The 23,739-nt window shown below is 46.0% G+C and overlaps 1 protein-coding gene across 3 annotated transcripts in view; it reads left to right on the forward strand.

Moving 5' to 3' along the window:
• Positions 1–20,222, forward strand: part of IGDCC4 (immunoglobulin superfamily DCC subclass member 4) — a 174,407-nt gene extending 154,185 nt beyond the window's left edge. For all 3 annotated transcript variants that reach the window (XM_067555562.1, XM_067555563.1, XM_067555564.1), the window contains 2 exons: positions 13,475–13,639; positions 18,288–20,222. In XM_067555562.1, coding sequence (XP_067411663.1) covers positions 13,475–13,639; positions 18,288–18,806 — 684 coding nt within the window. In that variant the 3' untranslated portion in view covers positions 18,807–20,222. The remainder of the gene's footprint in view (positions 1–13,474; positions 13,640–18,287) is intronic.
• The last annotated feature ends 3,517 nt before the right edge of the window (positions 20,223–23,739 follow it).

The following is a 23,739-nucleotide window of genomic DNA, read 5'->3' on the forward strand; positions in this document are numbered from 1 at the left end:
AATGCAAATATTTGCATTCACGAATTCAGCATATGCTTTCTACAAATACTCTCCCCAGTGTTCATTTAAAACGTGCAGTTTTTATCAATGTAACGTTCACTAGTATATTCATGAAGAGCAAACATACCAGGAAGGTGAACTCAGTTGAAGGGATCTATGTGTTTGGCGGTATTCTCCAAGTTCTGTGTCATTTGCCTGACATTGCCTCGTCTTTCTCTTCTCCCTGCCCCCTTTTCTCTCTCAAGCTTGTCTGAAGCATTTCATTCCATTAGGGAACCTTTAATTGGCCTAATTTAGTTAATCTGTTTATGTCTTTCTTTGTAACCCAGGGAGAGTGTGTAAGGTAATTAGGAGGTTGAGTGAAACAGGCGCATTGTGAGCACATGGGATTTCATGTTTGCATCAATCATATGCTTGTATGTCACTGGTGTTAAGGTGTATTCATGATAGCAAACTTTAATCAAATCTAAGTGCAACATAAGCAAGGCGTGAGAGAGGCTAGCACTGCCGCCCAGCCTTGGAGAGTTTGCCTGTCATTAGAGAATGCGCTGACACGTTCTTTGTCTGCCTTAACCGTCACAATGGTCAAAGCGATTCATTCACCTTGGTTTCCCAAACGGTCCATCGGATCAAGTCTAGCAGGAAAAGACAGGAGAGAGAGAGGTTGCCAATGTAGCAAGAACAGCTCCTTGCAATGTTAGTATCTAAGGGTTGGGTTGGGTTGGTTGGTTGGGTTTTTTACAGCCCTTTCTATTAAGCGAGGAACAAATGTTTTTCTTTAAAGAGTTACTTAGCCCCTGATCTCTGATCCTGGGGTCCTGCAGGTAACACTGCCATCTTGAGTCACTTTCCTCCTGCCTCGTGGGGATAATAAATCTACATCTCTCTTTTGACATTGCCCGAGTGGGAATTTAATCTCTAGAAACCCAAGATCTGCTCCCAAAAGCAGCAAGAGCTGCAGCACTGCCAATCAAAGTCCATTCAGGGTTTGACTTGAGAGAGGTTAGGGCCCCAAAATCTCAGTATCTGAGTCCTGTCTTGGTGCTCGGCAGATGTATTATCAAAGATCAAAGGTTTGCAAAATGTGCGGTCTGGCTGGAATTTAATCTGCTGAGTGGGAGGCTGGCTAATGCCAATGTTTCACTTTCAGTCCTAGTCTGCCATAGCTTCTGGCGGCTCAAGAACGTAGCTGCCTGCATGGTTAGACTGTCTATGCTATGTCGATGCATGTACTTCCATTCAGCTTCTGTGCTGTCTCCTGCAGCACCTTGGATTTGCTCCTAGCCTTCAGAAATCCAGACTCCTCCATGAAATTAAATCCGAGGTCCATCTAAGCTGGATGAGCAGGGGATATGCCTGAGAGAGAGTCTCTGCAGGCCAGAAGATTGCAGGCTAAAGCGCTAAGTAGACAAAACTCAGACAGCCAGTAACTTCCTGGCTCTTGTACTCTGGAAGAGTAAGTGATATGTTTCTGGGATATCCGTGTCACCACTGGGCAGCACAGAATCTGCATTATCCTGGGGGATGGCAAGGAGCAGTGTACATGCCTGGGACAAAATCTGCCAGCAGATCGGATAGATTAGGCGTCTGCACTCTCCGTAGAGCTACGCTCGGGGCTTATCTCAGCCTGATCCTGAATGCGGATGCCAGAGGGACGTGTGCAAGGATTCTCCCCCGCACTCCATCCCATGGCTGGGGCTGGACGCAATCAGCTTCCTAGAAACTCTGCAATGCTGGGCCCTGCTTCAGCAAAGAAGTGTGTGCGTAAAGTCAAGCAGGTGCTTTAAGTGCCTTGATGAATTGGGGCCCTGCTTTCCCCAGTGGCACTAGCCTCTGCCAAGGCGTAAGGTGCTAGCGCTGCTTCCCAGCTGCACGGGCCCAGAGCATTGACCTCGCACGAGGCAGGGAAGGGAGGCTACCCCCTGAAAAGGCTGATACAGCAGCGGTCCTCCCTGGTGTTGCAGGAGGCATTGAGCCTGGTTAAGTACAAAGCTCCTGCTGGCATGGGGCACGTCCCCACATCGCCAATGCCCAGCTGTGGCTGACAAGACACAAACAAGCCCTTAAGAGAGGAAGGATTGCCCAATGGTTAAGGCACTAGACTGGGACTTGTTCCCTGGTCTGCCACAGACTGACACTGTGACCTTGGGCAAGTCACTTAAGCCGCACCGTGCCTCAGTTTCCCCGTCTGTAGAGTGGGGAGTATAGCACTGCCTTGCCTCACAGGGGTGAATAAACACATTAAAGACTATAAGGTGCCCAGATGCCGTGGTGATGGAGGCCAGATAAGAGCCATAGACATTACAATAATCATCAACCGGTTCCTGGGTTTTCTTCATAAATGACTCTAGCCTCTTCCCTAGCTGAATTCTAACCCTGTACCTTAGTATCATGTGATGGGAACTTTGTTACGTAGTTCCAGACCCCTCTGGCCCCATTTGAACTACTTTAAAATCACCATTGAATGCCAAAGAAATGCTATTTTTTTTTTGAATCCCTGCTTGTGTATCGGAAGGTTTTCATTGGAAGAATCAGGACATTCTTTTGTTACAAAGAAATGGACACAGATGTAAGAATCCATGTCTTCAAAAGTGCACATGTGGTGAAGCCTAGCCACAAATATATAGAGAGTGTGGTCATCAGCATACATTGCACCAGGATCTTCAGTACCAAACCGAACGCACAAAACTCCACCATTCCTTTAGAGGGCAGCAAGTAGCAGGCTATTGTAGTTGCTGGACAAGGGCAGTCGAGGGAGACGTCACGACACAGAGTGAGTTCGTGTATTGTACAAACGCTTCCAAAATTCTGGATTTTAAAAAACGTGCACTTGGCCTGTGAGCCAAGTGTGAGCGAATCCCGATGCTTTGTGCGTGCAGTCGGAAGCACCTACATCTGGACACTATAACTTAGAAAATGGGGACCATAAATCCAGCAGCTGTAGCTTCTGCTGTTTGGTCACGGGAGGGAGGCAGGGCCATACAGTTACAGCTCAGGGCTGTGTGTCAGGGGATGAGGACTCTGCCAGTTCTGACACAGATTCTTTAAATGACCTTTGTCAAGTCACTTATCATACCTTGGTTTCCTCGTCCATAAAATGGTGATAATGCTACTTGCCTACAGTAGTGGTCATTAAAACGAGGACATATCTCCTTTGCAGCTGTTATATTTATCATGGCATTTCCCATCCCAAGGAAACTGAGTCCTGTAAATACCAAAGTGGGCTGTACGCCTTAGTTCATTAAGGCTTACCCAGGGATTTGCAAGCCTCCAGTGGAAGGTGCTGCTGAACTGAAAAGCATTGTTATTCTTTCTGGCTTTTCCTCATTTCTCCCTTTCTCTGAAATTTCCAGAGGGAAACAGACCATGACACAAACATTCTCCAGGCCTTCGCGTGGCCCGGATGCTAAGCTGTAAATCCACCGGTGCTCAGGTGAACAGCTGCATGAAGGGGCGTTGCCGTCCGAAGTCTTGTAACCCCAGATGTAGAGAGAGCATCCAAAGTGTTGCAGGAGCTCTCTGAATCTGCATGTATGTAAACAGGTAATGGGTCAATAAGGTGCCAGGCGACGTGGCTCAAAAAGACATGGCAGAGCATCTGGGCTTTTTGGTGACACGCTGCATGTGGCATCCTCTGTGCAGCTCTTTACATTAGCACTTAACCTAGGTATTCCTGCCGCAGGTGGGGTGACGACATCAGCTCGGAGACTTGGAGGTAGAAGTGGAGCACAGTCTCACAGTGGGTTTTGCACCACCGTGGGATGGACCAAGCTCTCTTGGGCAGAGGGGAGTTCTGTTCCGAGCTGCGCGTGGGGCTATGAAAACCCCCGGAGTGGAAAGCAGACGAACAACGGGAAAGTGGGGGACTTAGAAGAATGCCCTGGCGCAAGCCCCTCTCAGCAGGAGAGCGCCAGTCTGCTCTGCATAGGAAGCTGCCGCGTTGCTCGACTCTGAACTGTCGCCTGGGGTTTCGAGTTTGCTCATCTTCTCCAAATCTGTGTCAGGAGCCCAGGGGGTTTTGCTGGCTCTGTGCGGTGACCTGAGCTCTTTGCAAATGAAAGGGAGACTGGAGGCATTTCTCACTCTCTTTAAATGTTGTTTTGTCTGTTAAATACTGCAAGGCCACCCCAGAGACGGAGACGGTAATCCCACAGTGCAGGGCTAATGCTCGCGACACCTCCCCGCCCTGGGCGTGCTGGCCTTTCCCCAGCACTGCACCGCCACCCTGACGGTTGGCAGCGAGGAGTTCCATCTCCAACAAGGCTGCCAGTTGGGCCGGTGGCTTTTGTGGTGTGGGTGCCCGTCCCCTGGGGACTGGGCTGAGACCCACCAAGCCCATTGCCCCAAACAGCCATCGGGTAGTAGCCGCTGGACTCGGAGCGGCTCTGGATTCAGAGCAGTGACCCGGCGGTGAAAGGCTCTGCCCCGTTATTCCTCCGAAGTGCTGTTGGGCCCCACTGAACCAGCTCTTCCTGCCGCGCAAAGTCCCTGCTCTGCGCCCAGCTGACTGCTGCCAACTCCCACCGTGCAGGCTGCAGGAGAGCTGTCTGCGTCTCCGGCAGGACCTTGAATAGGCTTGTAGTCACTTGGAGCTCTGTGCCCAGATATTTCCTCCCCCATAGCAACAGTTCAGAGTGTGGCAATTAAACTGGAGCTGGAAGGGCAGGCATCTTCCTCCTCTCCTCCTCCTCCAAGCCTGTAACCAGCCACTAGAGGATGCAAGAGCCCAGTGCATGCTGCACTCTACCCTTCCTCCTTCGTTCCCCTGCTTCCAGCGCCGGTCAGTCCAAGGAGTGACTTCCCCCAGGCTGCTCCCAACCTGGGGCTGTGCGTGGCCTTGCTGCATTATCCATCCATCCTTGCATCTCCGGATCATCATGCAACAGATGGGCTGCAAGATATTCAATGGTAGCAACTGCCAGATGGACAATCCCTTGGAGATGGAAATCTCCTGTCTCTCCAGGGAACGGGAACAGCATGGCATCAGCAGGGCAGACTTTCCTACCACGCCTGTGTGCTTTAAAGCAAGACCTGGTTAACAGGAGGCTGGATTTAGGGACAGGAGAGTCGATCCGTCTCCATGAGCCATTTGCTCCTTGCCCTGTATGCCGTGAATTCCAGCAAGATTCCCAGCAGGGGTGTGGTGAATTCCTGCCCCTTTGGAACTGACATGAGAGGTCAGCTCATTGCACTGAGCTGTCCTGGGTTTGCATTCAGACCCTTTGACTAGCGATGGAAGGCTGCCTCATCAATACACGGAGCTAGCCAGCCCGTTCCTTTCAGGTTTTGACGTTAACAAGAAGGGCCTGCAGCCGAACGGTTAGGGCAGAGGAGTGCCAGTAACAAGATCTAGCCCTTCTATGGGGCTCTTTGTCAGTAGCTTTCAAGCAGCTCAGTATCATTATGGCCATTTTACAGATGAGGACACTGAGGCCTAGCGCCGTGAGGTGACTTGGCCAAGATCACTCAGCTCAATCTCCCATCTGTAAAATGAATACAATGAATAACATTTACCGGCCTCACGAGGCTATTGCAGAAGCTTTCTTGATTTAAAATGCTTTGAGGTTCTCAGCGGACACATGCGCTATATGTGCAGTCTGGTATTATTCTTGGTCAGGATCTCTTGACAGCTCCAGGGGTAACAAACGTTGCCGCTGCAATGACTCTTACACAGCCTGCTGTAGTTGAGATTGACAGTTACAAGGCTACATGACCTTTTTTTAACTAGCAAACAGGCTCTTGGACTTTTAAATCGTTCTACCAGAAGTCTGTTTTGTTGGGAACGCCTGGCGCTTGACGTTACAGCTGTGTTCCGAGAGCTGCTTTCCCTGCTTGTAGATCTCGCTCCATTAATTCACACTCACGCTCTTTGTTTAGCGTGCAGTCGTATCTAGGGCTTTCCCTTTTGATTTTCCTTTATTATTATATTACCGTTGCACTGAGCTGCCCCAACTGAGATCGGCGTCTCCGCTGTGCTAGGTTCCATGCCAACACGCAGTTAGAGAGAATTGCTTACAGTCTAAGACAGGGGGAAGGAAGGTAATATCATACCCAGGCTGCGGAGAAAGAAACTGACATACAAAGGGACTATGTACAGGAAGCCTCTAGCAGAACCAAGACTTGACCGTGCCTTTCCAGTGCAGTACCTTAGTCACAAGGCCATCCTTTCTCCTTGCTTATAAAGAATCATGTGAACCTCTCGCCTGTAATGGGAGCTGGTTGCCTCTGCAGGTGAGTTGTCAGCAGAGGCCAGTTGGAGGCACTCCTGCATAGTGCTGGCAGCTGCCTTAGCCAGAGGAGGGTCGTGTCCATTCTGTGATAGGTTTTTGTCCATCCTGCAGTATGTTTCCTTCAAATGCTGGTTTCCACTTGTCAGCGGGGGAATTGCGAACGCACCGACAGGCTGACTGTTTCCACCATTGACCCTCACGCTCCCTTTTCCTCCTAAACACCGCTACCTTTGGTGTCTAGCAGGCCAGGCTACACATGAGGCGGGTAATGTAGTGGCTCAGGGTGGTACCGCTTTGTCTCTGTCTAGTGGGATTGGATGAAAATTTTCTGTCGTAATTGTTTTTGACTAAATGAAATTTTTCACAAAACGTGTGTGCTTTCCACGGAAGCTCTTTGTCCCCAAGCCGAATACTCAATAATCAAACATTTTCAACCAACTCCTGCACATTTTTGATATGGAGACAGGACTGGAGTGCCTCATGGGATTGTAGTTTGGCTGCCTCGTGCCCCCATTCTTCTTCAGAGGGGCATGTTCTGCAGTGGACTTCAGTTCCCATGATGCACCACAGAGGCTCAGGAAGAGGGTAGAGAGTAGTGCATCATGGGAGATAGATGTAACCTGGTTATTTTTTTTTTCATTTTAGTTTAAATTTGCAGAAAGTGGGGGGCGGAGGTGGGTTATGTTTTCTGACCAGATCTAAATAAGAGTCCTACTTCTGCTGACAGCTAACAGAGAGTCTCCTTTATCTCAAGTGGTAGAGGTCTGAGCTTTGGTTTGTTTTGGGGTCCAACATTCCTGGGTTCTATCCCCGCTGCCTACCATGATGTCTGTTTGCATGACATGGGGTCGTACCCTTCTACAGACTGAGGCACAACTTCTGTAATGAATCCGCTCTCTTCAGTGTGGTACTCTAACCCTAAAACGGGCATGGCTGAAATTTCCCAGCATTGTCTTGCCTGGGATTTAAATCGAGTCTAAACAGATGCGATCCCAAAGCAAATAAGGTTTCAGGGTGGGCTGATGATGTGAGGCCGTGTTCTTTAGAATCCTTTGTCACTCAGGGTATAAATGGCCATGTGAATGTTTTAAGTATGGATCCACAGCTAACAGAGCTGCAGAAAATCACAAGCTGTAGCTGTTGAAGGAAACATGAGCCGGTATCTTTTTTACCAGTGTTGCTGACGTTACAAAGAGGTTACAATGAAAAAGTTTATTTGTTTTGATAAGAGTTTAGCTGAATCTGAAATCTCTTTGCGATCTGCCCTTTATTGGAAGATGCTTAAGTTTTCTTTCCCCTGTTTGAAGTGAGCAGTTTATTATTTAGGTAATGATTTTTTGCCCCTTTAAATTAAATCTGAGACTGACAGTCCCTTCTGTAGCTCATCTAGTGCAAAAATCCAGAGATCATTTCCCTGACTTCCGACCACCTCCCCCCCAGCCTTCTCAGACTAAGCTTTAATAAACAGACCTGGAGCTAATTGCAAGTGCTTGACCTAGGAGATATTAACCCCCAATGAGAGAATTTGTTTGTAAACGGAACCTGCTTGAGTAACATGGTGTATGGTTGCCTTGTGAAACCAAAGGTTGTTTTTTTTTTTTGTTTGTTTGTTTATTGAAAATAGCAGACTAGTACAAAAAAACTTTGCTCTTCATCACAGCTAATTTCAGCCAGGACTGAATAGTCTGTTCCCAGAGCCATCGAAACCTATGTAAACATGGCAGATTGACATTTCCGCTAGCAGTTGTTCCTTTGGGGATTGCACCGGGGGGTTCTCTTTCTTTCCACATTTTTGATGTGCACAGGAAGCCTACAAGGAAAGCGTGCGAGAATGCCGGGGTGTGTGTGTGTGTGCAGGTATCTCTAATAATGTGTGCATGTGCGTGCATGCAGATACCTGTAATAGCACAGATGGGAACACAAGTGTGTGTATATACACCTTCTAGTCTGAAATGTCCGGACTTTATTTGCTCAGTAATTATATGTTCTCTGGAAAAAGTGTATAATCCACCAGTCATTGACCTACCTGAAGAAAGCCATGCAGATGGTAGCAGGAGCAAATTAGTGTAATTAAAAGCTATTTATGAATATTTCTTGTTGTGTTTCATCCCAGCCAGCTATATGTAATCACTTGTCTGGTTTCTCATTATTTACAGTTAGTTTAATTATTGCTGACCCAAACAAAGGCGAGGGCAGCGGGTCATTGGTCCATTGGTCAATACAGAATAGATTGTATTGTGAATGGGCAGTAGCAGAGATGCTCTCTCCACAATTAGCACATTTCCAGCTTTGAAAATGAGCAGCTGAAATCCACAGCTTTGGGTTGCCGATCTTCTCCCCCCCTCCAAAGAAACCAAAAAACACTACATTGCTGCGTAAACAACAGCTTTGATAGCTGGTCCCTGTGTGCCTGATCCTGTCGTGATGGGACTTCCGTGGGAGGAAGGTTTGGCCGTAGGGGTTTTTGTACAAAGTAATTACCGGAGAACCTCAGAGTTACAAACAGGAGGCGGTTCGCAGCTCTGAACAAAACATTCTGGTTCTTCTTTCAACATTGACTTAATACAGCTTTGAAACTTTACTACGCAGAAGAAAAATGCCGCTTTTAACCATCTTCATTTGAATGAATCAAGCACAGAAACAGTTTCCTTACCTTGTCAAATCGTTTTTTTAAACTCCCCCCCCCGCTTTATTTATTTTTGTTTTACTATTTTATGTTTAACACAGCGCTGTATGGTATTTGCTTTTGTTTTTGGTCTCTGCTGCTGCCTGATTGCATATTTCTGGTTCCAAATGAGGTGTGTGGTTGACCAGTCAGCTTGTAACTCTGAGGTTCTGCTGTCCTATCTAGAGAGGTCTATCCTGCGAGGTGCTAAGCACCCTCAGCTGCCATTTGACGTCAAAGTGGGCCAAGGGTGTTCAGCACCTCCCGAGCATGTGCATGAGCATTTTATTTTTATCTGCCCGAAGCCAGCCCCGACCACCCGGTCTAACGTCTGATTTTTGTAAGAGTCTGACTTTGGAATGCTCAGTTTACGTGCAACATCTGGTCCTGCATTTCTACCTCATTTCCAGCCAGATGGACTGAAGCACAAGAAGGTCAAATGACTCATGCAAGGTCAGGCTGGTGTCAGAAATCTCCTTGCTCTTGCAGCTCGACGCAGTCTTTGTGATATAGTCGCTGGGCATTAGATCTAGAGAGAGAGAGAAAGGGAGAAAGATTTTCCTCCATTTAAACCTTACAGCTCCCCTCCCCCTGCTCTTTTCCTGCTCTCAGGGAATTTATTCTTTGTGGAACAAATAGACGACTAAAGAAAAATGGGGCCATGTTTCTCCTTAACATCCAAGCTAAAAAGTGGAGTCGCTCTATCCACACTGAACTTCTGGTAACAAGGTGAGTCAACATAAACACAAGGTTGCCCAGTAAAATCAAGCCCTGCAAAGAAATTACCTCTGTCCATGAACTAAAAGTCTGAGCTGTGAAATGATTTGAGCTCTTAAAGGCACACATTTCCCATGTACAGAGGTGTGCATTCAACAGTTTATTGCAAGGGGAAGCCATGAGAACCCAGAACAAATTGCATTCAGCCCATATAATTTAATTAGATCTACAAACAAGGTAACACTGGTTGCCCGGGGGATTTGAAGCTCGACTAAGAACAACTTGGTGGTCTGCTTAAAAAAGAAAAAGAGATGCCCCCAGATTTTGTGTCCCCGTATTGGTGGGGCTACCACATTGTTTCCCTGGGCCGTCACTTTAAGCAGACAATCCATTCATACAGCGTAGTGTGAACAGTCTGACACCACCTTCCAACCTCAGCTGGACTGTGCCGTGATAGTATACTTGTTTAGTGCGTCTTTTTCCATAGTGCAGAATAGCAAATCCCAAAACCAAATACCGATTACCAAAGCAAACAATGCCATCAGACAGCACTGAGAGATCCATTTATTTCCAAAAAGGCCATTTGTTTCTATCACTGAATTAATTTTCAGTAGACTAAAATTGTTCTCCCGGTGGGGAGTTGATGCGTTCTCCTACATAAAATCCACATTTTTCCCTTCTCCCACCATGAAGGTACCCCGTAAACCAGCTTCTCTCTGTATCAAGGCTCTCCTTTTCTCTTGCATGGGCTCCCACCTACTTTGCTCAACACAAGATTGTTCCCATCGATCGTTCCTGCGCCAATGGGAGAAGCTTCAACATAGCGCTGCCTGCAGTGGAGTGTTAGGTCGGTATAACTGCGTCGCTCATGGGAGGGATTTTCCACATCCCTGAGCAAAGCAGTTCTACAGATGTGAGTCTGTAGTGTAGACCTGGCCTAAGGAAGCCTATTTCTTTTTAAGCTGAAAGCATCACAGAGAAAACATAATATGAACAATAACAAAGCCCTGGCTGGGATGATTTAGTTGGGGTTGGTCCTGCTTTGAACAGGGGGTTGGACTAGATGACCTCCTGAGGTCCCTTCCAACCCTAATATTCTATGATTTTATGATAATAGTTCCCATACGCCTGCTAAAAGTTTACTAGAGATCCCCCATCAATCGTACAGGGCCCAAATAGGCCAAAATCTTCCAGCCCCTCCCAGGAAAGAAGGTCCTATCTGTTTGGTGGATCAGAAGGAAGGCCCCGAGTCAATTTAAACTCAGGCTGTTTGTCCAAAAGTCCTTTCTTTGTCTGTTGGTCTTTGGGGAATCCAGTTAGAACCAGTGCAAGCCTCTAAGTAGTGGTATCTCAGTGGGGGTGTTACAATCTGAGTGAAACACCCCCTACACTTCTTACTTCCTGGAGGTCTGTGGTCCCCCTCTCTGGCCCCAAAGAATTACAGACAATCCCTGGCCACAGTGATACACAACCTTAATACCGTGAGATCTCCCAAAGATATTGCAGGAGATTGCCATAGGTATCACAGTGACTCACCTGCTGACCTGCCGTCCTATGTCATTCTGTCCTGCAACAGCCCTTGGCCAAAGCAATTGCTGCAACAAAGTTCATTTAAACTTTTTTTTAGGGTAAAAAATTGTCTTTTTTTAAAAAATAAAAAAAAGTTGTTTAATTTTTTTTTTTTTTTTTTGCATTTTTGGTTGCTGGAGAAAGTGTCTTTTACAAAATCCCATGAAAAGCTTGCAAATAAAAATCTCGATGCAAACAAATTTTTGTTTTGTTTTCTTTTTCCGCGAAGGAGGAAAATAAATTCCTAAGCAGTTCCAGACAGCCTTTCAAAGTAAGGAACCAAGTGATGGCTTGTCGCCTTTCTCTTACTGCGCAGCGCTGTGCACGTTCGGTGGTAGATAAACCACCATCATCATAATAACAGCGTCCTTTTAGAACTCAAGTTTTGGCTGAGATCCTTCCGTCACAAAAAATACCGTAGTTAAAATGTCAATAATACAAGACAAGCCTGGAGAGAATTAGCTGATGAATTATGGGTAAATGTCCATAATTGCTATGGGAAAGTTACTTCTCAAATAGCATTCATAGTCCTCAATGGAAATGTTACATTGCTTAATCTCACAGAGGGCCAGTAATGGTTACTGTTTTTTCCAGAAGAGTTACTATGTTGTTACCATGAAATAACATGAACAGAGAATAATTTGATGTTGCTTCCTATTTATGAGGTGATAACTGTATCTTGAGCTGAGTAACACCCAGGTCAAAGGTGGCTTGTTAGCCCAGAAGACAGTTGTTATTGGGTCAAGAGAGAGCACCTTAAGTCGTAGTTATTATACTGAAATGAACAATGAGGTGGTTTTGAGACGTAATTGGGTTTTTCTTCTTCAGTCAGCTGGATGAAACGAGACGTTGTGGCAGCCATGTTTGTTGTAGGCATGTGGATGGTGAGTGCTAAAGACGGTTGCCAATGAGAGTGTAACGATTTGCATACTGTGCAAGTACTGCAACCAGCCGTGTCCATCAGTGAGTCAGTAACTGTGCAGCTTTCCTGCCGCTGATTGGCTTAGACCGTTCCATTTTGGTATAATTGCTGAACTTCGTTAACCATTTTGCTAACGAAGTGTGTGCCTATAAATTGGCCAGTGTGTATCACTTTCTATTACAGTGCATTTCAAAAGTAACCCAACTGCTTCCTCAGCCTCTACCCGTGTCCATTCAAAACTGCGCACACATACACATGTGTATGCTGCATGTTTCAAGTACAAACCCTTACCTGCACATTTGAACACCTGCATGCACAAGGGTTAAAATGTAAAACTCATTTGCCTTAATGGAGTTTGCAGGGGTGCATTCTAACTCTTTGCACATGCCAGGCGTTAAACATTTCCCAGATGGGTTTTTGTACTAGCAAAATGTGGGCGAATAGATGTAAATGTGCAATTTTTGCATAAATATACGTAAGGGGAAGCTGGGCAGAAGATCAGCTGAAGATTTGGCTCAAAATGTGATCCTTCCTTATGTAAAACTTGCAAAATGGAAAAGCCCAAATAATAAAATGCTAATAGGTCCCAACTGTTATGGGGAAACTTTGACAAAGAGAGGCAGAGTGGTGTATTGGAGACTTGCATTCTAATACTAACTTTCCTACTGAGCCACTATTTGATGTTAGGCAAGCCAGTTAACCACCCCGGTTCCTGAGTTTCTTCACATATAACATGGAGATGATCATCTTTATCCACCTGCATAAAGTGCTTTGAGATCATTATATGGAGATAGCTACAGAAGAGTAGAGTATTATTCCCACTGCCTCTGATCCAATAGTGTCTTGGAAGGTACATGCAGTAGAGTCTGGTGCCAAATCCATGGAGATAAAACAGCATTTTCCCACTGACTTCATTGGGCTTTGAATCAGGCCTTCAAAAGGAAGAGGCATGCAGTGTGGTGCTACGTGATACATTATCCTATTGGTCTTAAAATCTATGAAATCAATGGAGACCCCTTTACTAGATGTGGATCATAGGCTCTTTTTGTGATGTGACACAAAAAGAACGGTAGTAGAAATATTGGGTCAGAGCTAAGAAAACACTTATCCACTTGCTCTGCATCAAACCCTAACAAATCAGTGCACTGAACCCTTGTGTCCTGTGGCGATCATGTCAGTTTGTCAGGGTCAGCGCTCTTATTTTGACGTCATTGGGAGTGCCTTTGCGGCATTTAACCGACATCTTTAAGCAATATGGTATTTCTCCAACTTCATTTTTGTGTGTTAAACTGCCGGTTCTGTCAGGTTTGGAGGGATAAGAATCTGTCTCACAGAAGTAATCTGATCATTGCTTTCCTTTTTATTCTGCAGTCCACTTGGAATAAATCAATTAACCAGAACTGGACACATAGCATAGCCAGATATGGAGATGCTGTTACAAAAGAGTCTGCCGCTGCTGTGAATGGAACACTGAAGCCTCCGTCTAATGCAGGACAAAAGCTTCTGCTACAAGCCTTGGTTTATGATGCTGTTACGGTGGGTGTCTTTGGTATTTTAGTGTTAGCAGCTTGTGTGCTACACTACATTTGTTATGTATCCCTTCGTCTTTTCCCCTGCTTGTAGAGGGAGAGAAAATATTTTCCCCTTATAGTCTCAGTTTGCTGATTATGGCTTTTGTTCCGTTGCCCAAGTATAACACTGCATGTAATGTGTGACTGGCACACATAGGGAAAAGTTGTTTTATTTTCAGGGAGTCCTCTGTTTCTTTCTCAGAGATCCAGCAATCCCCATGTTCTCACATACTTTCTCCAGTCCTTGAGGTCTTGAATTGGTGGCCAAGGTGGGATGGGAGCAGATTCCTTGTTAATCAGATGGAGAGGCTGCAGGAATCTCATCTGAGGGACAGGAATCAAGCTCCAGGAAAAAGACTTGATTTTTTTTACGTAGCAGTGCAGTAAACTACATGTGAAACGAGTTAGGATCGACAATACCCAGCACTGAAAGATACTGAGATCTATTGTATCCCAACCTAGAGAAGGAATAGCATTTTTGCCTATAGAAAGACTCATAAATCAAGGGTTATGTTAAATTCCTTTGAAAGGTAGTGTAAAGCAATTTCCCTGATCCTTATGTCTACAGATCAGGAGAAAATCATAGATTCCAACCCTAGAAAGGAGCACTGTGATAATCTAGTCCGGCCTTCTATATAAAACAGGCCATAGGGCTTCCCAAAATGAATTCCTAGCCCAAATCTTTTAGAAAAACATCCAATCTTGATTTAAAAATGGTCAGCAAAGGAGAATACACCACGATGCTTGGTAAATTGTTCCAGTGGTTAATTACTCGCATCATTATAAATTTACAACTTATTCCCAGTCTAAATTTGTCTAGCTTCAGTGTCCAGCCATTGGATCGTGTTTTAGCTTTCTCTGCTAGGTTGAAGAGCCCATTATTAAACATTTGTTTCCCATGTAGATACTTATAGACTGTGATCAAGTCACCCCTTCACCTTCTCTTCGTTAAGCTAAACAGATTGAGCTTGTGAGTCTATTGCTAAGTCCATCTTTCTAATCCTTTAGTCATTCTTGTGGCTTTTCTCTGAATCCTCTCCAATTTAACAGCACCCTTTGTGAACAGTGGGCACCAGAACTGGACACAATATTCCAGCAGCAGTCGCATTGGTGCCAAAAGATAGAGGAAAACTAACCTCTCTGCTCCTACTAGAGATTCCCCTATTTATGCATCCCAGGATCACATTAGCCCTTTTGGCCACAGAGTCATTTGGGCGCTCTTGTTCAACTGATTATCCACCTCTCCACCCAAATCTTTTGGAGAGTCACTGCTTCCCAAGATAGTCCTCATCCTGTAAGTCTGACGGACTGTCTTTGTTCCCAGATGTATCCATCTACATTTAGCTGTATTAAAACACATACTGTTTGCATGTACCCAGTTTACCAAGTGATTCAGAATCACTGACTTGTCCTCTTCCTTATTTACCCCTTCCCCAATCTTTGTGTCATCTGCAGATTTTAGCAGTGATGATTTTATATTTTTTTCCAGGTCATTGATAAAAATGTTAAATAGCGTTGGGCCAAGAGCTGATCCGTGCGGAACCTCACGCAATGATTCCCCATTTACAATTACATTTTGAGACCTATCCATTAGCCAGTTTTTAATCCATTTAATGTGTGCCATGTTCATTTCATATAGTTTTAGTTTTTAAATCAAAATGTTGTGCAGTACTGTCAAACGCCTTACAGAAATCTCAGTGTATTACATCAGTACTATTACCCCAGCAGCCAAACTGGTAATCTCATTTAAAAAAAGATATCAAGTTTGTTTGATGGGATCTATTTTCCATAAAGTCTTGTTGATTTGCATTAATGACATTAGCAGCTTTAATTCTTTATTAATCGAGTCCCATATCAGCTGCTGCATTATCTTGCCCGGGATTAATGTTAGGCTGATAGAGGCCTTATAATTACCTGGGTCATTCCTTTTACCCTTTTTTAAATATTGGCACAACATTAGCTTTCTTCCAGTCGTCTGGAACTTCCCCGGTGTTCCAAGACTTATTGAAAATCAACATTAACATTTCCGATGTTGCTTTCTCAAACTTGGGAGTACTGATTTAGTCCAATGAAGCATTCACTAGGATCATAATCTGTGTCACAGCTCCCTTGAAACAATTTGATATAAACTCAGATTGACTCTATATACCAAGAGATTTGCCTGGTGTTGCTTTAAGATTTTGTCTTCTCTCCTCTAATAAGTACCACCTCATATATTCTATGTTTCCTTCCTAGAAAGCAGTGTGAAAATCAGTTATACACAGGATGTAATTAATGTTGTGTAGCGAGTTGAGACAATGTTTTACAACCCAATTACAGAGTGTCATTTACATCACAGTTTAGCTACCCATCAGAGTTTGTCAACAAAAGGAAAGAAGTGTTAAAATATGTAAATGTTCACAAAATTGGCTTAAATAGGAAGCTGGAGAGTTACACATAAGATAGTTCACTTCCTTGGTTTGGATTTCCTTTTAGTAAGTGAAGTTGTTAACCAGCAAAGACAATAAGCATTGGAAAGATTTTAAAGCTAGTTGTCTCAGAGATTCTCTATGGGCTTCCAAAATAGAGAAATCTTATTAATTATCAAATTGTCGTCTAATACAGTAACACCCTGCTTAAAAATAAATACAAAGGACCCAGGTATTTAGGGGACTGTTTAAATGTTGCATGAGTGAAATGAGTGAAGGTAACTAGCAAATATTGCTCTGCTTGTACAGGGTGGCCCAGCATTTTCAAAAGTGAATAGTCAGCTTGGATGCCTCATGTTTTGGGGGCCCAACTTCAGATGTCGTAAAGGGGCCTGATATTTGGAAAGTGCTGAGCATGCACCTTCTGCAAATCTGTTCCTTTGAGCATCTAAAATCCTTTGGACTTTTGAAAATCTCGGCCTTTGTCTTTGTGGAATCGTTGCAATGTACGTCTTTCAGTATTTGATAGCTAAGGACACGGGGAATATCCTTAAGAATCTGAAGGCATCTATGTTATTGTAGATAGTGTTGCCTAGGGGGTAGAGCAAAGGACTAGGACTCAGGACATCTGGGTGCTATTCCTGGCTTGGCTATTGGCCTGCTGGGTGACCACGAGAAAGTTCAACAATGCTTTGTGCCTCAGTTTCCCCAGCTTTAAAATGGAGATGATGCTGACCTCCTTTGTAAAGCCCTTTTGAGATCTACTGATGAAAAGTGCGATGTCAGAGCAAGTTATTATTACTATTGTTGTTATAGCCTTGCCAACTCTCACAGTTCATCCTGGTTGCTATATTTGTTGGGGGGTTTCTTAATGTCCCTGCTCGTAAAGTCATGTGATTATGTGAGAATCTCAGCTTCCGTTATTTTTTTTTAAAAAGTACATTTCTAGCCTCTCATGCTTGAAAACATGAACTCTCAAGGCTCAAAACCAAAGGCAAATAAAAAGAAACCCCCACACTTGTCATTTTTTAAAGCTCTCATTATTTTTTGAAACCTGATTCATCATTTTTGAATGCTTAGCGTTGGCCATCCTGGTATTCCATTTAATGTCACTGAGCTGAACCTTTAAGCCACCTCCTGGTCTAGTTTGCTAGGATCTTGGGGTCTAGTCCCCATTCTGCCGCTGACCCACTGACCTATGGAAGTGGCTGCACATCTGTGCCTCGGTTTCCCCGTCTATAGCTATATGTGTTGTGAGGCTTCCAAAGCATCCTGAGGCCCTGTGATGGATGGTGATGTATAAGTGCAGAGTACAATTATCTGGATATAGTCCTCCTGCCCAGTTTACAGTGTGAATCCTGTTAGGCCCCCCGTACTCATTCCCAAGAGAGCGCTTTCGCTGTTGTAAATGGGTGCTCTGTGCAGAGTCTGCACTGGGGATCAGCCATCCAAACCAAGGAGGTGAATGTAACGCGCTGTGTGTGTTGACTTCAGATTTGCAAGTATATTTTATAGCACAATCTCGGGAAAGCCATTCCGACCTCGCTCACTTGCCAAACTCAAAACCCAGGATTTTTTTCCCCCCTGAAATCATTGCTGGGTTCACGACCATCTAAAACCCATGTGGACAAATGCCCGGAAATGCTTTGGGCTATTGATCTGAATAGGCTTTTGTTCGATTGTTTGTCTTTTAAAATGACACAGCCTGGTGTTTATTTTTTTTTTAAATGACGTGTTTCGTTTTGGGTATACAGCGAGCTCTGTCTCTGAGCTGCATGCTTTATTTCCAACATTAAATTACCAAAAGCTGATGGAAAATGCAATTAAACTCAGCTGGCATTTTGGAAAATCTGGTTGGGTTAAAATAGCATCTCTTGACTTTAGACCGGAAAGGAGATGCATGGAAGTTGCTTGCACTGAAAAAGAGCATCTGCTCCCGTTGCTGAGCGGCAGGAAGTTGTTAGGCCATGAAGCCATTCTGTGTTTGGCTATTGCTTATGTCACAGTATGAGCAGCGTTTCAGACTCCAATCCAGCGAGGCATATAAAGACACGCTTAACTTTAAGCATGTGTATAGGCCAATTGAAATCAATGGGATTACTCCCATGCTTCCAGTTAAACCAGTGCTTTGCTGTTTGATGGGATCCGGGGGCTGAACGATCTGAATTTAGTCACTTTACCCCTTTGCTTTCTGCTTAATAACAGAACGAAGTGATGAAAAGTGAACCACCCACCAGCCTCCATCAAGTGGAAGCCGAGGTCATCGTCCATTCTGATTTCTCAGCCTCTGGCAGAGACTGTGACTCTCCACTTCAGATGCTGGACACTGAAGGAATGGATCCCGAGGACCACGACCCAGCAAACTTCCCCTCCAATGACCAGACCCTTCACACCTCCCTAAACACCAAGCAAAAGGGCAGCAAAGCCTCAGTAGGCTGCCAAGGCAAACCTGAGCTTCAGACTCAGGAGGCCCTGTTAAAGACTGACAGAAAGATGAACAAAATGGAAGCCGTTGGCACTCCTGGGCTCACCAATGGCTTCCACAGGCATGGAGAAAGTCTGGACTCTGTGGAAAGCGGGGATTCAGACTGTCTTCAAGAAGGCAGAGGGAACGAACAGCCAGTCAAGTACCAAGGCCAGAAGGCCACCCCTCTGTGTAGTATCTCTGGGCTAATCAATTCATCCTCAGCATCTGAGAACGTGACACATGTCCATAACCATTAAAGAGGAAATTAAGCTGATTTTGATCATGGGAGAGCTAGAAGAAGTACGTGTGTGTTACTATGGGCCCGATCTGGAGAGATACTCTGTGCACCCTCCCCCACAGTGAATTCGGTGGGAGCTGGAGGGACTCAGCGCCTCGGAGGCTCCGGCCCCTGAACATGTGAAGAGCACTAAATACACAGTAAATCAATCAATCCGTAGATTGCTGTGGGCCCTGTCCAACTCCCATTGAAGTGACTAAACCAAAACCTTCTGCCCTCAACCTGTGCCGCCGTGTCGGTTTATTCCACGATGGGGAGCGCCAGGCCATTTTGAATGGTGGAAAGTGGGTGAATACATACGCGTATCTTCTCCAGTGTCGCTCTGCCCCAGCCCCGCCTAACCCTCGGCAGCTTTCCGATGCGTTTTGTGAAACAAGCACCCGAAGGCGTTGAGACAAACACCAGCGGAAACGCACTTCGCTGTAGCCAGCGGCCTTCTCAGCTCGCCCGTGGTTGAAATGATTTTAAAGATCCCTTTGAACACTACCACAGTAAATATTACTAGCAGGCTGATGTAGTGGCCTTTTATTACACACTCTGCGAGTGCCTCTAACAACTTGTACTATACAGAACCTTCTCCAGCCTCTCGGTCACTTCGCCACGCTGGACTTTGTGTTATGTAGGTTCTTGTACCTAGTGTTTTAGGTACGTCTCTCTCCTTTTAATGTACGACAATGTATTTTTATTTCCTCGGAGCATCTTTATATTATTTAATTTTATAAAGTGGAATAGCGTGTGGTATAGAGTAGCATTTTTACTACTTCTCTCTTTATTTTTTCCTCCTTAACAACACAACTACCTCATGTCTGTTGGAGAAAAAGAAAAGAAAAAACAAAAGCAGTAGATTTACTCATTTGTTAGAGTCCATTTTAGTTTTTAACTTATTCTTATACTGCCTTTTTCTAAAGAATATGTTTGCACTGGTTGTTGACTATTTTTTAATGAATAGTGCTGCAGGCCTCAAGTCTCTCTCTCTTTGTTTCTCTTTAACACCTTCCTGCAGGACGCCTGCCCTCGAGCTGAAGCGGCGGGTGTGTGTGGCCGTAGAACCGTGCGTGTCACACAAAGATCATCTCAGATGGGGTGATGGTTAGCAGTGTTTCATTTTTAAGGGGCGCGGACGGGTGAAGAGAATGAAGAACTGACATTTTCACAAGGGATTTGGGGAGCGTCCGTTTGTTGGGGCCCAACTTGAGATACTTTAAAGAGACTCGATTGCCGGAGGGAGAGGGGGAGAGATTCAGCAGTTTCTGAAAATCAGGTTCCTTTAAGTGGCTCGAATTGGGCAGCCAAAATCACTAGTCGCTTCTGAGAATGTTGGCCAAAATGGATTTTTAGGCCGCATCTAGCCTTGAGCTGGGGGGTCTGATTCCCAGCTCGAGGAGACTGACTTGACCGGTGCCTGCCGATAGTGGGGGCAGAGTGAGGGCAGCCGGCTTCAGCAGTGTTACTGAGCATGCTCAGTCCGTGTGAGCATGCTCAGTCCAAGCCAAACTGCAAATCAGAGGAGGGGAGGTACGTGCCCACATGATCCCCTCCCCTCGTGTCATCTCTGCTTACACGAGCAGTCCTCAAGCTAGTGCACTAAAAATAAAGCATAGCCGCAGCAGTGTGAGCTGCGGGAGGGGCTAGTATTCCTGACCACAGACCCATGCCGCGTATTCACACAGCTAGTCCGTTGCACTGCTCATGCCACCACTCTATGCTCGGTTTTTAGCATGCTAGGTCCAGGAACACTGTCTCCTCGAGCTGGGATTCGCACCTCCAGCTCATAGCCTGGACACACCTTTAAAAGGACAGTGCCAAGTTAAACAAAATAATTATTATTATTTCTTGTTCAGATAGCACCTTGAATTATCACAGAGAGGTTTTAAATGATCTAATTTACTCTTCATTATTTATGCTGTTAACTGATGGCATTTCCCTCAGCTTGCCGGATGGAAAAGAAAGGAGTCATTTTCACTTAATTCCTAGTCTGTGTCTGGTTGGTTTCTGATTCTCAAAATGCAGCCATGTTTGAATAGCACACACTGCAGACTGGGCCAAGGTCTGAGAGGTGCTGAGGATCTGCAATTCCCATTGAATTCATAGGACATTACGGATGCTAAGCAGATGCTCAGCATTTCTTAGGATTTAGCCACTGGAATTAGTCAGACAAATATCATGGAGACCTTTGTGCTGATCTGAAGTACTGTAAAAGGTTTTTGTGTATTTTTTTATCTCAGTTCAGATTGTGATATAGGATTACCCTTGCGAGCAAAGGAGAATTCTGTATTCCACAGGCAGCCCTACTAACTACTCAAGGTGCAACATACCACTTCATGTAAGAGTATTGCAATCTGGTCTTACAGTTGGAGCTGAATTGACCTGACTGCATCCCTTTCATTCATCGTTATTTTCTTGCACAACATCCGATTGGCAGTGACTGTTGGGAACAAGAGTCCCCAAAGGCCGCTGTTTCCTCTGTTCTGTTAATGTGGAAGGATATGAAGGATGCCGCCCCCTCCCATCAACTCTGACAGGGCGTGGAGGGAGGGGACTCTCCCATTCTGTAGCAGTCATTCTTTGTCTGGGGCTTGCATGCAACTCCCATTCGTGTTAGTGGCATTTACTGGTGCATGTCAAGGAAAGAGTCAAATCCCTCTTGATCGGTCCAGTCCTGCCCCTGTGGCTCACTCGGATTCCAGATGGAACCTGATGTGCGTTACAGTGATAGGAGTGTACTATTAGGAGCCTGTCCGACACCCGTTCAAGTCAACAGATCAGACCCTCGTAGGATCTAACCTGAGTCTGAGGATTTTGTTCTCCCCTGCCTTCGGGCTACCTTTCTCTACCCTGTAACTTGTTCCCAATCTAGACACATCCTGATGCTAAGTGGCAGCTTTCACAGCTCTGTCTTTCCATTCCTTGCCCACCCCCAAATGTGGTTTGGCACTTAAAGTAGCCTCTTGAATGCCATTCCATGAGCAGCCCCAAAGTGGCATGAGAAACGATGTGCGTTGCACCCCACCTGCGTTGCTCCCAGCGCCACCCACACTGAAGGAGGAAGCAGTAGCATGCGGCAGGCAGTGGTGTCAATCTACAGCGCTCTAGCCGACCGTACGCTAACTGGCCGAGTGGACCCTGCTTTGCAGTCAGTCGAAGTACATTAGGGGCCTTTTAAGAGCGCAGCAGGCGAGAGCACTGTAGATGGACACCCCAGCTTGCTGCGCATTGCCTCGCCACGCAGACAAACCCTGAGATCCCTCTTGAATGGGCCTGTCATTTGTAGCCATCGTGGGTTAGGCCCTCAGGAATGCCCGGCCCAATCCCGTGGGATGGCAGGGTCAGCCACGGGAGCTGTTGTGCTCAAGAACTAAACTTAAAAAAATGAGTAGCTCTGCTGCCGCAAAAGAGCCTTTTTAGGGCCACGTGGTTTGTGTCTGACTCCAAATGAGGCCTCCCCCAGGCCTCCCGTTTTGTGGGTGGAAATTTCACCCACACACACACTGTTTTGCGGGGCAAATGTCTGCAGGTGAAACTGACTAGGAGGCCATGTGGGATAGCAGCTGTCAATCATGAGGCAATGACCTCAGTCACGCCCACCGTTCTGTACATACATGTCGATAGGTTTTAAATTCACTGTAACCACGCAGGAGAAAGAACTGGCTGCCAGTTCAGCCCCGGCAATGGAAACCTGTGCTCGGTGTGCAGCGGCGGTCAAAGGAAAGGGGGAAAAAAACCAGATGTTCGGCTTAATTAAGGAAGGGCTAGAGACTAATACTGGAAATACCAAGTGCCGTTGTCTAATTCAGTGCTACTTGCTCCGCTTGGAGACCATGTTCAACTTTGGACACCCCTGCTTGGAAAAGCATGTAGGAGAAACCGAAAGGGTCCAGAGAAAGGCACAGAACGTGACTGTGGGCTTAAAGAGGAGGTTAGAATAAAACAGAGCAATATATAGTTGTGGCGGATAGGTTACCACGTCCCATAGGTAACTCGGATCTGCGGTGACTTAACCTCCACGTTTGCACTGCTCCCCGTGCCAAGGCTAGGAAAGGACAGCGGTAGCTGCTGCATAGCAACCCTGGTTATTAACAACGTCCCGTCACCAGCAACGTTTTGCTGGGAACCGGTCCTGTCCCATTGACCCTCGGGTTAATGGGATACAGATACTGGCAGCAGCACGCTGCTTACTGGGAGCTGCTTTTGGAGGAGAGGCCCTGGCCAGAGGCAGGTTTGTGAGGCAGCAGCTGGGGAAGGAAGCTCTGGGACACGGCCCAGATGCCAGGGCTTTCCAAGGAGAATGGGGGGCACTGGGGGTGGGGGGGGCCTGCACGGTACCTTCTCACTGCTGCCCCTGCCCACAGCCTCCCCTTCCAGCCCGCATGGAGAAGTACCGTGCAGCTCTGGGCCCCCAGCATCCCCTGCCCACAGCTCCTTGTGGAAAGCCTCAGCATCCGGGCAGCAGCCCCTCTCTTTGCAGGCAGGTTCGCGGGGCTGCAGCCACGGACGGCACGTCCCGACACTTCCTTCTCGGGCTGCAGCCCTGCCGACCTGCCTTCTGCTTCTGGGCAACTGCCGGAGAATGGCAGCTTTGGCCCTGGCAACAGAGGGGTGGCTAATGAGTAGGCTGGAGTAGTGCACACGCTGCACCATTTACTTAGCTTGGTTAACGTTGGCACTTTCCCAGTACTACCGCCATAGTGTAACGAGGGGGCAGATGTAAGGGGATGTGATACAGGTATTTAAATAATGAGTGGGATAGAGACGGTTAGTTGGGAGACAAGACAAGGCTCCTCTTCACTTATTCATATGCTACCAGAGCAGGGTAACACACACACAAATGTAACAGCACCCAGTTGGAAGTGCATTCTAAACTATGCATGATTAAGCTGTGGAACTCACTGCTA

Source organism: Emydura macquarii, unplaced genomic scaffold, assembly GCF_026122565.2.
Source record: "Emydura macquarii macquarii isolate MOO-44397 ecotype Brisbane River unplaced genomic scaffold, CSIRO-AGI_Emac_v2 contig_1644, whole genome shotgun sequence".
Classification (NCBI taxonomy): Eukaryota; Metazoa; Chordata; order Testudines; family Chelidae; genus Emydura; species Emydura macquarii.